Source organism: Trematomus bernacchii, unplaced genomic scaffold (genome assembly GCF_902827165.1).
Source record: "Trematomus bernacchii unplaced genomic scaffold, fTreBer1.1, whole genome shotgun sequence".
Classification (NCBI taxonomy): Eukaryota; Metazoa; Chordata; class Actinopteri; order Perciformes; family Nototheniidae; genus Trematomus; species Trematomus bernacchii.
The window spans coordinates 20,584,889-20,604,159 of NW_022987720.1; the positions used below are offsets into that span (position 1 = coordinate 20,584,889).

At 41.9% G+C, this 19,271-nt stretch overlaps 1 protein-coding gene across 4 annotated transcripts in view; it reads left to right on the top strand.

Annotated features, from left to right (window-relative positions):
- Positions 1–19,271, top strand: part of cep112 (centrosomal protein 112) — a 94,907-nt gene that overhangs the window by 4,733 nt on the left and 70,903 nt on the right. For 2 of the 4 annotated variants that reach the window (XM_034142344.1, XM_034142345.1), the window contains exons 5-12: positions 3,517–3,601; positions 5,372–5,449; positions 8,519–8,566; positions 8,669–8,743; positions 14,371–14,457; positions 17,850–17,949; positions 18,436–18,554; positions 19,070–19,213. In XM_034142344.1, coding sequence (XP_033998235.1) covers positions 3,517–3,601; positions 5,372–5,449; positions 8,519–8,566; positions 8,669–8,743; positions 14,371–14,457; positions 17,850–17,949; positions 18,436–18,554; positions 19,070–19,213 — 736 coding nt within the window. Of the gene's footprint in view, positions 1–3,516; positions 3,602–5,371; positions 5,450–8,518; positions 8,567–8,668; positions 8,756–14,370; positions 14,458–17,849; positions 17,950–18,435; positions 18,555–19,069; positions 19,214–19,271 lie in introns of all 4 variants that reach the window. The other 2 variants (XM_034142343.1, XM_034142346.1) reach the window with 2 other exon arrangements.

A 19,271-nucleotide genomic window follows, 5' to 3' on the forward strand; every position in this document is an offset into this window, starting at 1 on the left:
AACATTTTTGATGGTCTAGCAGTGAGATAGTTGTGACATTATTAGTGACCTTTTTTTTTTTTCTTTTTTTTTAAACCAAAACACTCTTTTCAATTTCAAACATGGTACTTCCCTTCCTCCCCTGTGCTTTATAGGGTGAGGATAGAGAGGTTTTATGAGCAGCAGACTGATTGGGATAAGACCATGAAAGACGCTCAGATCACAGGCTAACGTCCTGATGAAGAAAATTAGCCGGGCCAAGAGTCCTTTTATGTGTCTCTCTCATTTAGATAAGATTAAATGGAAGGAACTCGTCTGACTCCCTATGATGTGGCAACGTTTGATCTCTGTCTCTCTCGCCATTAGTCAGGTGATGGACAGGGCTTATTTTAGCTTGTGTAATGGTCCAATTCAAGTTTCCAGATAACCAGGAAAAGATGGGTGGATTTCAAGATGTTTTGAGTTATTATTTCTATTTCAATCAGGAGTGGATGTGTTGTTATGTGTGCGTGTTGTTTAAACATCATCTATCCTTATTAGGCTAAAATGCCCCGAGCGAATTCCACCATGCATTCCAGTGTTGTTGTGCTGTTCCTTATTTAGCCACAAGATGGAGCCACTGCTTTGTCTATGGCAGCTATTCAGGCAGAGGAATGCTGTTGTCAAGCTAGAGCAGTCAGCGGGTGTCGAGAACAGATGATAGGAAACAGCTTTGGTGACACGTACTCTCCATCTTCTGATGCCAAAAGACAGATTGTGATAACGATAACAGTGGTTGGGGTTTTGACATGTTTTTGATTAGCACTTCTTGTCTCAGGTTCACTGTTGAATTCTGGCCTTATCTATTTATATTACCCTCCTTCATTGTTAGCAGCCTCTTTAAGGCTTTCTTTCTTTCCTTGTTTTCCTCTTGTCTCTGACTTCTGTCCTCCATGTGTGTGCTTTTTGTCCACATATGACATCTTTTAACCCCCCTTTCCTCTCTCCCGCCTCTTCTTTTTTTTGAGTGCGACAATAACATTGTCTTTGCTTTTTACAACAGTCAGCCATTGATTCCGGTAGAAATGCCTCACATGTCTCGCTCACAGGCCAAACGGTCTCCACTGATCTTGCCTCCAGGTGGTTTTAGGTGCAGGGGCAGAGATGTTTGTCCCCCAAGGTCAGACTGCCTTCCTGAGGGTGCCCGAGGCTGAGACCCAGGCCCTCTGGCTCTGCACCTGGAGGTCAGGCGGGGGTATGGATGTCAGGCTGCTTTAATCAAGCGAGCTGCAGCTTCTGAGGCTCTACATGGTGTTCTCATTTTCTTCTGAGTGTGTGTGCGCCTCTGCATGTGTGTGTGTAGCTCTGGCCTGACTTGCCACTGCTTTGATCTCCGGGCCTCAGACTCCAGACACATCTGATTCAATTATCCTCATCCACCTGTTGACTTAGAGGCCCAAGATTGCAAAGCTTGGCCCCCTTATCCAAGGTGTGTGTGTGTGTGTGTGTGTGTGTGTGTGTGTGTGTGTATGTGTGTGTGTGTGTGTGTGTGTGTGTGTGTGTGTGTGTGTGTGTGTGTGTGTGTGTGTGTGTGTGTGTGTGTGTGTGTGTGTGTGTGTGTGTGTGTGTGTGTGTGTGTGTGTGTGTGTGTGTGTGTGTGTGTGTGTGTGTGTGTGTGTGTGTGTGTGTGTGTGTGTGTGTGTGTGTGTGTGTGTGGTGTGTGTGTGTGTGTGTGTGTGTGTGTGTGTGTGTGTGTGTGTGTGTGTGTGTGTGTGTGTGTGTGTGGTGTTTGCTCATAATTCATTATAAATAAGTGATTCATTATTCAACCCTTAACAGTATTATTGCAAAAGCATTGTATTGCTCTTTTCCAGAGCATTGATCATTTTCAGATTACATTCAAGGAAATCTGTCCTTCAGATGTATTATGTGTATGTATAGGTGTATATAGGTATACGTCAGTGTATAGACCATTTAGTATAGAGCATTTCATAGATATAGACATTCTAAATGTGTCCCAGCTTATTTCATGTTGCAGTGTAACTGAATGACATCCGCTGACAGGAAGTAGACAGCTGTTGCCTAGCAATGTCATTTCATTTGTAGCAATCTATACGCAATTTATGAAATATTATTTTTAAAACATTACATACTGTGTGCCAATGAACATCGAGATGCCACATGAGGACATAAACAGTACCTATTCAGAGGCATATTATTATTTTTACATTTGAATAGACAGGGTATCATATTTACCGTAACCCTGTTTAACAAAATCCAATTTTGTGAGTTCACTTACAGTAAAAACGTTATTATGTGACAGAGATACTGTTCAGATAAGTAAAGTTTAGTTTGATCAGGATCTGTCATTTAGATTAGAACAAATCTTATGATATTATGGTTATTGGCTAATGGTTGCACAACCCATAAAACTGTTGTGACATCACAAAGTCACCAAATCTATTCAGCTCAGACAGGTTTTTATATATATCGATCAGGACAAAAAGAGGAATAATCCTTTTCCTGAAACTTTCCGAATCCCAACAAAAAGGGGACACACATTTATGTATTAAACAATTAAAGACATGAACAAGTTGATTTTGAATAATAAGTGACCTTTAAGTCTGTGCTGTGGAATAGCTACAAGTTAGTATACCTATATAAACTGGGAAAACATTCACTTTATTTCCTCAACAAACAGTGTCTAGTAGTGACATTCTGTGTTGTATGCATATTCCATGGGTTGGAGGATTTGAGGTACAAATTACAAAGGTGCTCGCACAGATATCCCTCCTGTTCTATATTCAGCAGTCTTTCCAGAAAGCTCACAGCGATGGTGCTCTCCTCCACGAGATAACACCCTCTGTGACAAATGAGGTTCAAAATGCTCAATGCCAGGAATACTTAAATAGATTACATGGGAGTAAAAGAGCGCCCATAGGCTGCACATTGAGTGTGAAACAGTGCCCTCTAGAACGCAATTTGATGTCTCTATTAGATGACAGCCATTCTTTTCCCATTCATTATTGTCCTACATCTTCCCGTCTCCTTTCACATCTTCATTCAATTAGCATTAACAGGCCATTAGTGCCTCATGCGCCTGTGCTTAATGAGATACTAGTAAGCTCAGTTATGTGTGTGTGGGAGAGGGAGAGCCAGTGAGAAGGGGATGTGTTTGCTTGCCAATGAATAAAAGCTGTTTCCTTGTTAATCTTCTTAACACCGTGATGGACATGATGAGAGACAATGATTGAGGTGTACGATTATAAAAGGATTGGACCAGCCAAACACTGGTGCCCTGCGGGCTGTCCGTGGAAACAAAGTGATGTATAGCAGAGACGTTTATTGTTCGGATGGGATGAAATGCAGACCACAAACCATGCAACCAATGCCAGATGTTGATCTGTGTAAATAGCGAGGCAGGCTGCCTACGCAAGCACATTCATATGCAAACATAGGGACCAAAACAGACTCCACAGACACAAACACACACACACACATACTATGCTGTAGGTTAGCATCTTACAGTTGTTCTTCCTATTTCTCTCTCTCTTCCAGGAGAAGGCTGTATGAGGAACAGAACCCACCACGACCTGTGTCTTCCAGTCCACTCAAACAGTCTCCCAGACACGATGCCCGCAGGGTGAGCACATCACCGTGGTTCAGACACACCTCTGGACTTCCCTGCCATTAGATGACACATTGAAATATTACTGCAAACCCGCTGGTGCCAATACAAATAGTAGCCGCGATGATTTGCTTTCTTCTTTAATGTGGACCAATTTGGAAATTCCTAAATTCATATCCCCATGAAGCTGGAGGAAATTCCCTGAAGTTATAAGTTGCTGGTTCAAGCAACAAAAATGGAGCTAATGGTTGTGATCACAATACATTTGGCAGTCAAACTGATTTTTGATACACCCTACTGAAACTTTCCTCTGAGTTACACTGAGAGTTGTTTCCCTTAGTTTGTATTACAATGTTCGTATAAGTAGGTTGGACACAAATCTGGATAACTCATTGTAACAGAACACAATTCAACAGCCTTCTACTAATTAAACTACATCCTTCAAATATTTGGGGATTTGGGTATTTTTTTTACATTTACATATCATTTAGCTGATGCTGTTATCCAAAGCGACTTACAATAAGTGCGAAAACCATAAAGAATCAAACTCAGAACAACAAGGAAAGTGCAGATATATTCACTTCAGGATCATACTGGAAGTGCTGGTGAATCAGTTACAAGGCCTACTTTAACTCAACAAGTGCTTCTTGTTTTTTTACTCAATTAAAACTGACTCTTCATGAAGGTAGGATTGCAGATGGTGCTGTTGTGTTAGACTGCATTAGTTTAAGCGAGGATCTGGCAAAATAAGTGCATTTAGGTTAAAAATGTAAGTAGATGAAAACTGCAAATTGTAAGAAACTAATTGAGAAATATTTTGTCATGGCCTTTAATGTGTCATCAAACCATAATGAATCTACTCTACGTGTCCAAAGTAAAAGCCATCAAACAGTTCAATGTCACAACTGCTACCAGTACATCTGGCAAAAACCATTGGAGCCCATTTATACTTAACAGTGTTGAATTCCTGGTGCGATACAGAGACTGTGACACGCTACTTTGAACAGCCGGTGACCCACATACTCAGCATTCCTAGATATCGATATGAAACATTTACTGTGTTTGTTTGAGGGTGAGGCTCTGGGACCTTAATGCCTATTTAATCCGAAGGGGCATTTAATCCTTTTCATTCAGCCATTTCTCTGTCAGTGCAGTTCCGCTGAGGTACACCCAAGGTCCACACTCCACAAGATCCTAATCAAATCCAACAACATCTCTCCTTACCCTATCGCTGCCTCAACTTTATAAGATATTTCCCCCCATATCTACCTCGCTGCCCAACCTTGACTTGAGTAAACTGATCTTGAATCAACAGAAACCCCTGGAAGCATTCAAATCGTACTGTATAAAACAAATCCGGAGGCCCGTCGTAACAAAAGGCTGGGGAAACGTACGGATGACAGACAGTTTAGCTGCATATGCCCCTCTTGTGGAATTTACAGCGTGACGGAAATGATGATGTGGAGCTGCCAAACATCTGGAGTGCTGTATGTGAGAGTGAGGGAGCAAAGGGTGGAGAGATGGAGATAACGAGGGAGTGAAAAGCTGTTAGTGTGGGAGGGGAACACGTGTGGGTGTACTGTATATCTGTAAGCTTTTAAAGAACCTTTTTATTGTTGCCAAGAGAGGCATAATGTCAAAATGATAACCCCTGTGTTATTCCCTTCCTCAGGCCAAACTGCCAGTCAAAGAAATTGTTTTAATTCCCTCCTCTAATTTAAAACACTTCATTTCCATTGTGTTTTCTGCTGTTTACGCACTCTCACTTTTTTCCCCCCTCCTCAGGTGGATGTGGGGCTGAAGGCAGACATGTCTCCCGATGACAGCGACCTGGAGGCTCGTCTCAACAGCTGGAACCTGGGGGTGAGTCCAGGGGCATGCCTTCAGCTGCTTGGGTACATGCAGCTGTCATTAAGCTGTAGCTCACGCGCACAGTGACAGTGAATCTGATCACCCGAGCTCACAAACACATTTAAATCAATAGGGCAATGACGCTGATTGATTGCTGACACACTGTCCGGCAAAGGCTGTTAAGCGCTTTCAACAATGTCCTCGTGATTGTAGGGCTGGGCGATTATGGAAAGAAAAAAATCAAATATCATGATATTCCTGATCAAACATCCCCATATCGATATTGCGAGGAGATTGTAGAGTTGCCAATAGGTGATTCCACACATTTACACATTGATCTGAAAATCATCAATATGAGTGGACGTAACGGCTGAGGCTAAGCAAATAACATTTAAAACAGTGGTATTTTCTGAAAATTAAATCCTTTTACTGTAATGCATCATTTAAAACCAGGAAAGGATATTATGATATCCTAAAGGTAAGACTATATTTAGTCTCATATAAAGATATTTATATAATATCGATATATATTGCCCATCCCTTCCTGAAGCCACTTCCTTCTAATGTGTTTGTAGGACGTGACAGTGGGATGAGGAGCAGGAGAAGGGTTGAGTAAACTGAGCATTTGAAGATTTGTGCGCCTCTCTTATCTGATCTGCCTGGAGTGCACCAGTCCAGCGCTTGATAAGCACTCTGCCCTCATGTCTTTTATTCCCTTCTTTTTTCCCTATCTCCTCACCAGCATGACCCAGAGTCTCCATCGTCCTCTCCCCCACATCACTCACACACAGCCATGTTTTCTCCTGCTTTCAAAACTGCTTCTCTCTCTTCTAAAATCCTTTCTTTCCCTCTGCCTCGCAATTTCACCTTCAGCCTTTTACATCTTCGTGTCCCCCCCGACTCTCTCCATGTTCCTGTCTTTCTCAACACCAGGGTAATCTGAGGTATCCATCAGCAGACGTGAGGCTCTGCACTCGTCTGTGTTGAGATGCTGATAAGAGGCATTGCATGGCAACGCTCCCCCAAGCCTGCATCTTTCAAATCAACAGATGTTCCTCCCCAAACACACACACACACACACACACACACACACACACAAACCCCCTTTTAAGTTTACAGAAGTTTTATAGATGCAATGCTTCAAAGCCCCAAGTTCCGAAGAAAATGTCAGCACAGCCAAGCGTCACTCTATCTGGAACATCTTTAGCTTTAGATGTTCTGAAGCAGTCCATATCGGTTTGTTCATTTCACCTCGAATGACATAATGTGTGTTCTCAGCATGGTGGCCATACTGGACAGTAGTCAAGAGATTGCATCAGACTCTGATAGGAGTTCCTTTTAAGGGACACAAAACCTGAGTCAGCTGCACCTCCATCTGCTTCTTTCTCCAGTGGCTCATGAGTTTAATCTCCATTGGGAGTAACAGTAGATTTAGGTGCAGCATACACTGATCTGCGGTGAAGAACACAAAAGCATGCCAATAAAATTGTGTAAAAGCTTGGCCTATTCTTTCATACACAATGCTAGTCCATTGTCTGCGGTTAAATGGGCAGTTGAACGCTAGTCAGAAAGTAGAAAGCCATCAATCACTGGGTGTTTGTGTTTGGCTTGCGGAGCCAGGCCCTGTGATGTTCCTGGTCTGCGTGGTCCATCCATCCACGTCAGGTTCCAATGACACAGAGCGCTGTGCCAGCTGCACACAGGCGCACGCAGAATGAGAGTGTGCACACAGGCAGGCATACGTGTGCACCAAATCCAAGTTTAGTATCACACTGTGCCAACGTTACACCGCAGCATTTAGTCTACATGTCGCCCTGTGGGCCGTGCTCAATCACATGTGCTGACTGGCTGTCTGTGGGTATAAAAAGAAATCCCATTCTAGTTTTCAGCCTGGGCTCTAGTTTAGACGGCTAGTGATTGATTCATCACTTGGTAAATATGGATTTTTTTTTCTTTGCCAGTGCCAAAATTAAATGGCAATTCATCAAACATTATGACCTGCACATTGATGCTGCTCTGTGCCGACTATATTGACTCGTCTGTTCTTGTGCATGTCTCTCTCTGTGCATGTATTACAGTACATCTGATTGGAGTTAAGCCTGATGTCTCCTTTTGTTGAGAGCTTACTGTATGTCAGCTAACAAAATGTCCGCCCTGCTTTTACCTTATCACGACTAAGTCTAATCTACTCCACCTGTCACTGGCTGACCCTGAAGCAACAGATTGTGACTGATTGTGGGTACAGTAGCTGTAACTATTTTAGTCCCAAGCTTTTAGGCTCTGTTCTCTCATCTTCCATTCATTCTCCATTGGCTTTGTGTAGGTTGAACAACATTTCATCCTTTTTTTTTTTACACGACTGAATGGATCCCACACTACTCTCCTCTTCCTCCTTGTTCTCTTCCTCCATCTCCACGTTGAAGAAAAGAGCTTAGCAACAGAACTGTTTACCAGGCGTCTCTGCTGTCATCTCTAAAGTCAGCCCCACTGCTTTGAAAGGCCGTGATCTTGCCGCTAGTTAGCAGCCCCTGTAGACAGCCTCAGTGCATGACAGAGAAACACTGAATGATGGTGTGAGTTCACAAGAAAATAATGGGGTCATAAGCAAATGCAAATAGTGGAAGGAAAATAGCAGGTTGTCAACACAGAGATGTTTGTGTCACAGTTAGTGAGCCGCATTGATGTAATGCTGCACAGTTTGCGTTCAGGTGGTTGCGCAGTTCCTTTTTGTGTGTCTTGTGTTTCATATTATAATCAAAGGACCTGGCATGTCAGTGTTTGGCATGGATGTATACACATTTGTCTCCATATGAAGGTAAACGGACCGGGGTTAGCTTACAGATTAGTGTTGACAAAAGTCCACGTTGCGACAACAAAGAGGGGCTGAGAGCGGAAACAGAACACAACATGCCTTGAAGTTCCCCGACGCATTCTGTCTTTTTAAACAGACGAGAGTTGACGGAAGAGACTGCAGCCACAGCCCTGAGCTTTTGATGTATTCCCAGTATTGTTTATAACAAACTGAGGGGCTGAGGTCAGATTCTGGAAGTCATTTGAACGTTTCATTCTATTTACTTTCAGGTTGAAAACCCTCGTTATTTGCGAGAGAACCCCATTCCCTTGTCTCCGGTGAGTTGCAAAAGGGTGTCTTTTGGTTGTTTTGAATGTGGAGTAGGTGAAAGTGCTGTCTTTGATCTCCTCATCACCTAATCTAGCTCTTTATCTCTGTAGATTTCCAAGCCAAGCTTTGGGAGGAACAGCACCTTGGCCGAGGATCAGGGCCCACAGTTTGCACAGAGCAAGGAGGTATACGCTACAGTACGTGATATTTTAGAGACTGTCCTTTCCAGTAAGCCTAAACCCTTGCTACTCACTATTCAGGACGCTGAGCATTTATATAGAAGCAAGTGTTGAACATGTACATACTTCTTTGTACATAGTTTGTATTGTTGAAATGGCAGAGGCAAGGGTTCCTCTTAGAAGACAAAAATAATGCCGGCTCCCAGTGATGACAGCTTTTTCCTTATGTGGATTTAAGCTGAAAATCCCATTCTGAAAGCATGCTTTGAAGTCCCCTCTGCTCCTCCCCACCTCTCCTGAACTACCACTCAGCCCCCCCACCATAGGCCTTTACCCGCACTGTTAAATATAAAACTGAGCATGACTTGGCTGTAATAGCCGTGGCTTTTCATGTCTGCTTAGGGAAAAACGCTCAAGTCAGTTAGCTTCACCCGGAGAGGGTGGAGAATGGAGGGAGAAAGGACAGAAAGAAAGGGAAAGTGTATGAAGCAACGCACAACATGCTTATTGACCTCTCTGTCATAACAGAGATGTGTTTGTGATTTACATGTAGAGACACACATCACTCACACATACACGTCAGTCTGTCTGTCTACCTGTGGGTTGATATTTAATGTAGCAACACCAATATGAAAAACATTAAAGCAACGTACCATGCTGTTTGATCCTGACTCAGACGGCTGTGTGTGGTGGGAATATAAATGTATCACATTTCAGAAAGACCATATTTATCCTCCACATCAAGCTTACTATATTATACACAGAGTTACCGGTTTCTAAGGTAAATCAGTGTAGGTAGCCTGCAGTAAACTGAGTGTAGCTCATAAGAGGGTTGGATGTTTATTGATTAAACTCTATGGACATTTTTGTGCTAATGGTATTTTTACATTTGAGAATTAAAACTATGTCCCCCAGTTGTATGTAAGAAGTATGAATCGTTGAAAGAAAAACAGGCCATTTGATCCAGTTTATATGTAGGTGCTCTTGATTGAGAGAATAACATTGTTAGGGAGAGGCTATAGAAAACTGGTCTGTCAGTGCCGCTGAGGCCAGAATGCTCTCAATATGGGACCCAGTTCAGGAAATCCTCAAATAAATACTTTGGGAAATGAGAGGTAATACTGCCGAGCTAAGGTTTTTATCCCTGATGATTCTTGCTTGTGTGCTAATAGCCCCTGTATCAAATCAATGTCAATGTTGGACAGATGTTTGGTCCCAAACAACACATTGAATAACTTAAGAGTGATGCCAGGAAATGTTTTTCTAGACATTCCTACTGGTCAATCTTTACCATCTACGGATGTATTGGCACAACATTTGGTACAGTCACCAATGATTCCCAGAACATTTAGATTGTATGATCCCAGACTTCTCCACCATGGAGATTGACATTGGTATGTTTTAATACAATAACATGTTTGCTAAACACATGCATTTCTCCCTTTGGAAGAATTGTAATCCCCAATCGTGACGGCTAACGTTTCATCTACAGCCATCATGAGGTCAACATTTCAAGCTGTCTATTTGGTAATGACCTGCACATCCAAGGACACTCCCATCAGCCACATGCAGAACATTATATTGAGCAATGCATCTCCACTTCCATTCTCATTGTGAGGTTCTGGGAATTCCCTTTTGCCTTTACCATCTGCCCTAAAAAAGGGGGAATCATAATATGTCTGTGGTTAATGTCATGCAACGGTAAAGCCCCTTTTCTTTTAGTTTTTATTATTTAAGATGCCCCGAGTGATCATGTGTCTTGTGTCACCATAAGCAATTACAAGAGTGTTAGGAGGATTTCAGGAACTCTGAACCCCACAGGATACAGCTGTTACCACACACATACACGCACAGTATTTTTCTATAGAAGTGTCTTGAGTCACCAATACCACCCTTAACCATATCATCCTCAACAGCCGCGTTAAGCTTTCCCGCAGAACCATGTCCAACCCTACCATTGCGTGGCTGTCTAGGCCCAGACTAGAAAATCACAGTGACATCACTTCCCTTTAATCCCGAAAGCCTAGTTGAAAATGTACCCAGGTTTAAAACGTTATGCATGCCACATGTCATTAAGCTGGCGGCAGCTCAACAAACATCTCGGCTTTCACACCAAACTCAACCTTCTGCTAAGCTAACGACCGCATTGATAAGAATGCTGACTGCTCTTTTCCTACGGTACAATGAGGGGCAGCTGAGAAACTTCACCGCAAGCAGACATTGCTTTGAGTCACTTGCAGTGTTTTTGCTTATGAATGACTTGTGGAAAGTGTCTGGCATGAGCAATGAGTCCTGCTAATCCTTAAGCACACCCTAGAAGTTCTCAGTATTGCAAGTCTTTATTTGGAAAATTCAATTAAACAGCGGCTGATGAGTCACGCTTAGCCGTAGGCCCAAGTTGTGATTACTGGAGGAGATACTGACTGATCAAGGCGGCCCATCTTTCTTTTAAAGTTTGCATTTGCGCCTGTGCATACTGTTTTCTAAACCAACCCCTTGGTACCTGACCTCAGGGATTGTTGGCAGAAGGCACAGTACACTAGATGAATGTCTTCGTGTCAAGCAGTCGCACTCTAATGGTCACAAGCCCAAGACTAGGGATCAGACCCCTTTGCTTCCCGTTGCCATAATGATGCAGTCTCTTTAATCTAAGAATCCTCTGGGATGGAGCTTGAGCACTCAGCCTGTGATTTAGTGGGCCATAGCCTTTCTTATCTGAACGTTTTTCAAAGCTAAAAAAGAGCAAAACTAGTGAGCCTTAGTAGTTTAAAGGGGACCAGTTCCTCAGAGTGCTCCAGGCTGAGAATCACAAGGGACCAACTGGGTTCCAAGAAGATAAAGTTACTATTTCTGTCCTCTGTGTTTGATTCTTACGTACTTGATGTATTTATATCAGCAATTTCGGGTAATAATCTGTTTACTTACCCCTTCTCTAAATCTTTGGGGGTAATTATTTTCACATTCGATGGGAGCCAACGTTTCTAGCCAACCTTACTATCTGGACAGTGAATAAACTTCCTGTCAGTGTGGAAATGACATCTAGCTGCTCCTCAGGAGATAGCGAACGCTGCATACCGACTATCCTTGAGCATCTGTGTTTACTGAGGATGAAAGACGCACCAGGACATTGTACATCGCAGGCAAGACGAAGGAGATGCACAAACGCAACCTTGCTTTGAGGAGCACAAACAGTTAGCAGGCGATTTGTGAACACATCCCTCTGAGGGAAAAGGCCATGAACCACCACCACTACCCCCCAGTTCTTCCCTCCCTCCCACCCGCCTATCCTTTCAAGAGCGGATTGTCAAAAAACATGGCATCTTACAGCGCTCGCAACAACTCTGAAGAACACAAGCGGTAAAAAAGCTGTACCATCCAGTTGGGCTGATTGAAGGCATCTCAGACGCCTTAGGTGTACGACATTCCTCCTCCTCCTTCCTTCACTGACGACTTTATAAACAAGTTTCAAACGCCCCTGATCTAGTTTGACAAACTTTCTCCAAAGAGCATTTGAAGAGAGGATGAGAGTGACACCCCCACATGTGTTTTCTTTTTTCTTTTTTGGGGCGCCGGCAGAATCAGGTCTCTACTTAATGTTCTGCTTTTCAATCACTGCCATCTCCCTCCTTCTCTCTTTCTCTTGCATTTTCCTTTCTACTCTGACAGGTCTCCTGTGGTCCCCTCAATTGCACAAGAAATGGTGGGAAAACAGACACAGAACAAAGAGAGAACATTTAACAGAGCTTTGTCAAGGCTTCAGTGTATAAAGGTTGCTCAAGTGCAATAACAAGGAGAGACATCTAGAAGGCAACCTTATGTGTGTTAGTTGGACTTTTATTTATTTACACTTCTGAAGATCATCAAAAGTGAAGTACTTGCATGTTAACAAAACCATACATACATATTTGTATCTAACAACCAGTATGATGTTAATGTGAGAATTGTGTTGTATCAATATGTATACACTTTACCATACTTTAATTGAATCATATTTTTAGTCGGGACATCATAACAGCTGCTTTCCTTTTGATTTTTACCAACAGAAGGTCTAATGTGGTTAGACTGTGTCGTGGGGGATTTTCTACTTAATTGTTTTGATGACTAGAACAATCAAAAGCTAGCCTCAGGATGTTGTTAACCATTGACATGTTCACACACACAACCACACTTTCAAGGGGAGAACATTGTCACTGCGCTCCAGGGTTGATTTAACACGCCAGCACAGACAGTGACTAAACATGAGTAGTGACATCAAAGCCAACGGCCAGTCGTATTTCTGTCATGTGTTGCGTGTTTGTGACTCGAGACATCTTGTGTGTCATAGGAACAAACAAAGAAACTAGAAAGAGTTGCGAGAAAAGGCAGAGAAACATCATATTTTAGAAAGGAAATGTGATATACACACGATAACAATAAAATACATTTAATTTGAAATATAGCAGGACAACGCCGTGTCAAATAAGCAGGACTAAACGTATGCATATTGTAAACAACACATGAAAGCCGTTTTTTTAAAAGATGTGTTGTGATTATGTTAAACATATTCAGCCAAGACTATATTATGTTTGTCACTGTCTGAGACTGATATGCTACAGCTACAGTCACTAGCACCATCCGCAGTCCAGAGAATGACAGCTACCACTCAAACATCTCAAAGGATAAACTCCTTGTATCATACATTAAACACACTTTTCTTGTTGTGGAACACCCTCAGGTAAAGGTTTGCTTTTCTGCCCCACTAGGAGTACGGTTCTGAATGGAATAGAAGATGTGTAGAGAGCATTAGAGCTGCTGTCCTCCATCAAAGACCCTCTTAACTCACTGATATTCACAGGATCTCTTCCACTAATCCAGCACGTCTTTTAGCATTATTGTCTCTGCTGACAAAGTGAATGCCTTTCAAAGACCAACATATATTTGTGAATATATTGTCAAGCCAGAGATGTGATCATTATTTTTCCACAAATGTCTAAAAGCTTATTATGTTTAATAAAAACCATAGAAGAAGAGGGCATTCGGGTTTATTTGACTAAGATGGTGAAGCCGTCTAGCTTTAGGGGATCTGTTCTAACATGCACATGACAACGCTGAACTTTTGATCCTCTGAAAACACTGTGTTCAAATGAAAACAGCCACTCTCTCCATGATTAACTGCAGTAGTACACACAGGCTTTCACTTTGTTGTGCTTACTATAGAGTGACTGAATATTTTATCGCTAACAGACACACACACAGTTGAGTAGATCTCAGCTTCACAGAGTTTTTTGAAGCTCTGCACACGGATAAATGTTTTTAAATGTTAATGTGGTTTATTTCATCATCAGCTGCGCTTGGGTGCAAGACGGGACGCACAGTATCTTCTTTCATCCAGATTCACGTTATCTCTGCTATCCTGTCACTCTGTGATGTTTTTTTTAAGGCATGTCTCTAAAAAAAAAGATTAGGACACTGATCGCAATGTTTATCTCCCGTTAAACAAAACTTGCTACTTGTGTTGCCGGGTAATAAATAACGTTTCATCCCAAAAGCAGATGCTGCTTTTTTTTTTGCTTACAAACTTCATTTTATATATGGAAATAAAGACAGTTTGGCAATACAGTTCATGACATTTTGTTTTTCGAATGTGTTTCCAGACTGAGATGAAGATCAAAGTTCTGGAGTCCAAGCACCAGGAGGAGAAACTGAAGATGCAGCAGAGACACGATGCAGATGTTGAGAAAGTAAGAATTGAAACTGAAAGCGAGTAAATACTCTGCCAGCACCAGCATTTCAAAAACACAATTTAATGTTTGGCTCCAGTTTGTAGCATATGAGAAAAGGCATATTGATGTCATTAATTCAGTATTTTTGTTGGTCGCAAAGTCCTAGCATTTCACTAAACTGTGTTAATATGAAACACAACCAAGGTCCTATAATCTAATGCAGTCTTAAGTTCATGCCCAGACTTGAATTGGTTTTAATTTATTTACAGAACTCTCGGTAGTTCCAATTATATTGAGAAATATATGATATTATAATTTCGTCTGGGGACACTGGACAGGCAAATCTTTTGACTTGAGTGTTCATGAATTCTAATTAACCTGCGTTACGATGCCCATCATTGACTTTTATTTCCATTTGGTGGCTCATGAAAAGAATAAGGAACGAGTCTCTCCTCTTCTCATCCTCCTCATACCGCGAATAATCACCTCTTCAAAGCTCTCTGTTAGCTGAAGAAAATAGCGGTGAAGCTGGTTTGTTTCACACTTGGTGCCCATCATCTGCCTCAGATCAAGCACCTGGGATCTGTCACGTCCTCGCTATGACTTTCCTTTGCTGCCACAGAAGCTTTTAATAAAAGGGAAAAAACACTCCAATTTTCGGTCCTCTTTAAGATGCCCATTGCTTCTTTGTGCTTGACAGGAGACAGGCTGACAGTTAGCTCGCTCTCCCTCCCTCTCTTTAATTACATACAGATTGCTTGTTATGTCCGATTTAATTTCCTCAGTATTTCACCCGGTATTCTCTCTAATGGCTTCAAAGGGGAGTGATTTGGGGGTGCACTATGACGAGGCTGATGGAAGGTGGGCAAGCTGGGTTTAGTTTTAATTAGTCTCTTTATGAATAATGCATAGGCTGCTAAAATGCCACCGGTCATTGTGAAGAGGCTAATGAGAGAACAGGCCAGAGTTGTGTATGTCAGTGGTTGTGGATTAATACTGTGTTTCGTTGAACAAATATTTGATAACCTCTGAGACAGTACACCACACCAGAAAAAAAAATTCTTGTTTGAACTTCCATTGGGAGTACATTAGTGTTTCTGTTTCTCTATATGAACAGAGTACACTAATATTATTTCATGTTTTCTACAATAGGCGTGTTTGCTCCAGTTCACTCCATTCACTGGTGATATTAGTTAAAGTCATGGACTGCCATACTGGATATCCTTCTCTGCATTAGGGGGTCTTATAAAAGCCTAAAATAAGCACCCTAAAAGCTGTCATTTCCCACCTTATAGTGCACTCTCCCTGGACTGACACTGTGTTACTGCCTTGCTCGGTTGGCCCCCTCAAAAGACAACAATCTCTCTGGGCTGGTGAAATGGAAAAAATTGGGTATCCCTAAATGTTCTGTGAACTTTGCTCCATCCCCCCCAACCTCCTTTCATCTCCCCCCATCCCATTCACACAGAGGGGATGACTGGCTTAGCAGCTAAGTGCACCTGGATAACAAACAAAGTGCTGGAGAGATAAAGTATTATGGGCTGTGGGATGGTTTTTGACGAGCAAATAAATACTCTCACTGACAGAAAATCTGAGCATGAGACTGTTGTTGGACTGGTCTATTTTATTTTGTCTTGTTAACTGTGACAGTTACGAGAATGTGATAATTATTGTGTCTATCAGCTATGTGATTACGATCCGCTCCAAAATGTAATGGGTTTGTCCTTGGTGCATTAGTAGTTTTCCCGCTAAAAGTTAAACAAACTGAACCAAAAACATAACCTCATTGACAGGGGTAATTATGCTGAAATAAATATTTACACTGAAGTAAAAAAGTAAAAAAAAATTGTTTTATTTCTAACCATTTTTCCCTGACCTCAGTGGAAAATGTTATGAGGTCAGAAGAATTTGTAGGGACAGGAAAAGACAAGAATCCAACTTCCTACTCACGGCAGATGCAAGTAAGGACTCCTGTCCCCTGGTGAATTTGTTTAAAACCTGTAAACACCAGGCAGTAGACACACGCTCAGACTAATTGCATAATGTGCTAAATATGTATATGTACATTATAAAGTTGAGCCCAGACACCATCCTCCTCCTGATGGAGAGTGCCAGCCTGTCCTTTTACACTGCAGCTCCAACTCTCCATGGCCTTATTTGACTAATTGCTCACAGATGGCAGCAGCGAGCAGATGCAGTTACCCAGCACACCTCAGCACAGGTGGTTTACTCACATGGCATTTCCCTCCGTTAGCCTGATGCCTCCATAGGCATGTGGGTAATGAGGTCGTATCAGGTCATGCGGTTCATTATGTACACAAAATATCCCATGTCCCTTTTAAATAACATTTACAATATACATTTTGCTTTTGTTAAATCCACATGATTTAGAATAAGGTCTGTTTGTTGCAGTATTCATAAACACTACTGATGCAAATAACCCTTTAACATTGATTGTTTACATGTAGTATTAGGTAGTTGTGATATTAGTGTCTTTTTAATAGATCTGCTACTCAATGTATAGGTTCTCTGAGGGGATTTCTAGTAAACAAACAAAGGTTTCTGTTTAAATGCAGTATTTTTAATAACATTATTCATTTGCTTGAAGCCAAACAAACTAGCTTTCATCAAAACATAAGCAAATGTTTTTATATTCTTTTTTTAATTCTGAATTCTCCATCTTTTACATGTATTTTCTCTTGCTAGCAGACTTCCTTTTTCTTGCCTTGTTGGCACATCCCTGCATTTCTGGTGTGTAACGCCTACCTATAATCAGTGTTCAAATGTAACATCATTGCCAGGAAGTCACCAGCATGAATATGTACCAACAGAGGTGAGCCCCTCATGTAAAGACAGTGCTACAGATGGCTACTAGTTGTCAGAATTACAACACGCTTAAAAGGTACCCTTAAGAGTTATTGCCGGTTCCAATACTGTTATTTATTTTTGGTGGTTGTGTTCATTTTTGTTTGTCTTTGTTCATGATTGAAATCTTATTTAATTTAATGGAATACGGATCATGAGCAAAATCTCTTAACTTGTCCTGAAAAAAAGATATATGCAGCTCTGGAAAAAATTAAGAGACCACTCAAAATGTTTTTTAAATCTCCATCTCTACATTTATGGCAGCCATTACATTCTAGTGTCTGTTAAATTCCAACACAGAGAAACGTTGTCAGCAGTTTATAGAATAAAATATATATATATGAATTTACTCAAACACATATAAATAGTCAAACAAAATAAACTGATAATTTTTGCAGTGGTTTCTCTCAATGTTAATTTTTTTTATTTTGGCGTATAGCTATAATCTCTACTGGTACAAGTACAACTAAAGAAGACAATCAGCAGTAAAAAAAGCTAAATATTCTCCAGTTTCTGTTAAAATGATCTCCCTTTCCCTTTTTTAGATCCTGGACCGAAAGAATGGTGAGCTCGAGGAGACGAAGAGCATGTACCGGGCTAAGCAGAGGGAATCCGAGGAGATGATCCGTAAACTGGAGAAGAAAGGTGAGGGGTCGCAGGAGTGTAGGGTTAACTGGAAGGATGTTTATACTGGTGTCTCTGAACACTCGGTGTAAAAAGCCTGAAAAGATACAATGCACCGGTGTAGAGTGATGTTCTCCAGCTGCTCAACCTTAACTTTAATTGCACAATGTCCACCTTGATTCTATATTCCTCTTTTACTCTTCGCCTCCTCGTGTACCTCTAAAAGCATTTGATGAAAAACATATAGACTTGGAGAAGAGAAGTGCTACTGGCCGTTTGCTATAAGCGATATCTCTATTGACTTTGATTTACTGTGTGTGTGTGTGTGTGTGTGTGTGTGTGTGTGTGTGTGTGTGTGTGTGTGTGTGTGTGTGTGTGTGTGTGTGTGCGTGTGCGTGTGCGTGTGCGTGCGCGTGCGCGTGCGTGTCCATCCATCCATCCATCTGCACACACCCCGAGGCCCGGCCTGACTGCTCTCTATGTGTTTGCGTATGTGCTTCTCCAAAGTTCAAAGTGTACTGCGGGAATCCCAGGTCATCTGTGAGAGCAAGGAGAAGCAGATCGCTGAGCTGAAGAAGATGTCGGATCAGAGCAGCGACTCCCTGAAAAACGAGTGGGAGAAGAAGGTACGAGGGAGAAGTTGAAGGGTTTGGATATTCTGCAGCCCTGAGCCACAGGAAGGCTGTTTGATAGCATGAGACTAGCAGACTTGGCTGGAAGCAGTCAGGCTCTGCTGCACTGTTAGAAAAAAAATCTTTATTCTTTCATGCTGTTCTTAAGTTAGTGTGTTGTTCTTTTTGTGCTGAAAAATGAATGCTCTCTGCCCTGGGTAAATTGTGTTTTCACTCCTGATGGCTCTAGCTAACGGAGCCGTTAGAGCTCAATAAGATCCTAATGAAATTTCCACTCACCTCTTCAGGTTCACTGAGCATGTGACGAGCATCAATTTGTCTCAGATGTAATAATAAAGAAACTGCTTAGCCGTATAAATGGTGTATATTCCCCTTGAATAAGCAATGCCCAAAGAAAACGATTTTTAAAGGGGAAATTATGAAAGAGAAGATGATGAATATAAATAACGCAAAGTAATCCCAGGGAGAAAGATCTGTGTCTGATGTGCATTTAATCTGGGCCCTTCCAGCTGCATGCTGCTGTGACAGAGATGGAGCAGGAGAAGTTTGCATTGCAGAAGAAACACACTGACAACATCCAGGAGCTGCTGGAGGACACCAACCTGAGGCTGGCTAAGATGGAGGCCGAGTGTAACGCGCCGGCACAGGCGAGCGTGAGTACAAGAACAGGCGTGTTGACGTGCCAACAAACCTGAGTTCTGTCAGCAAGTT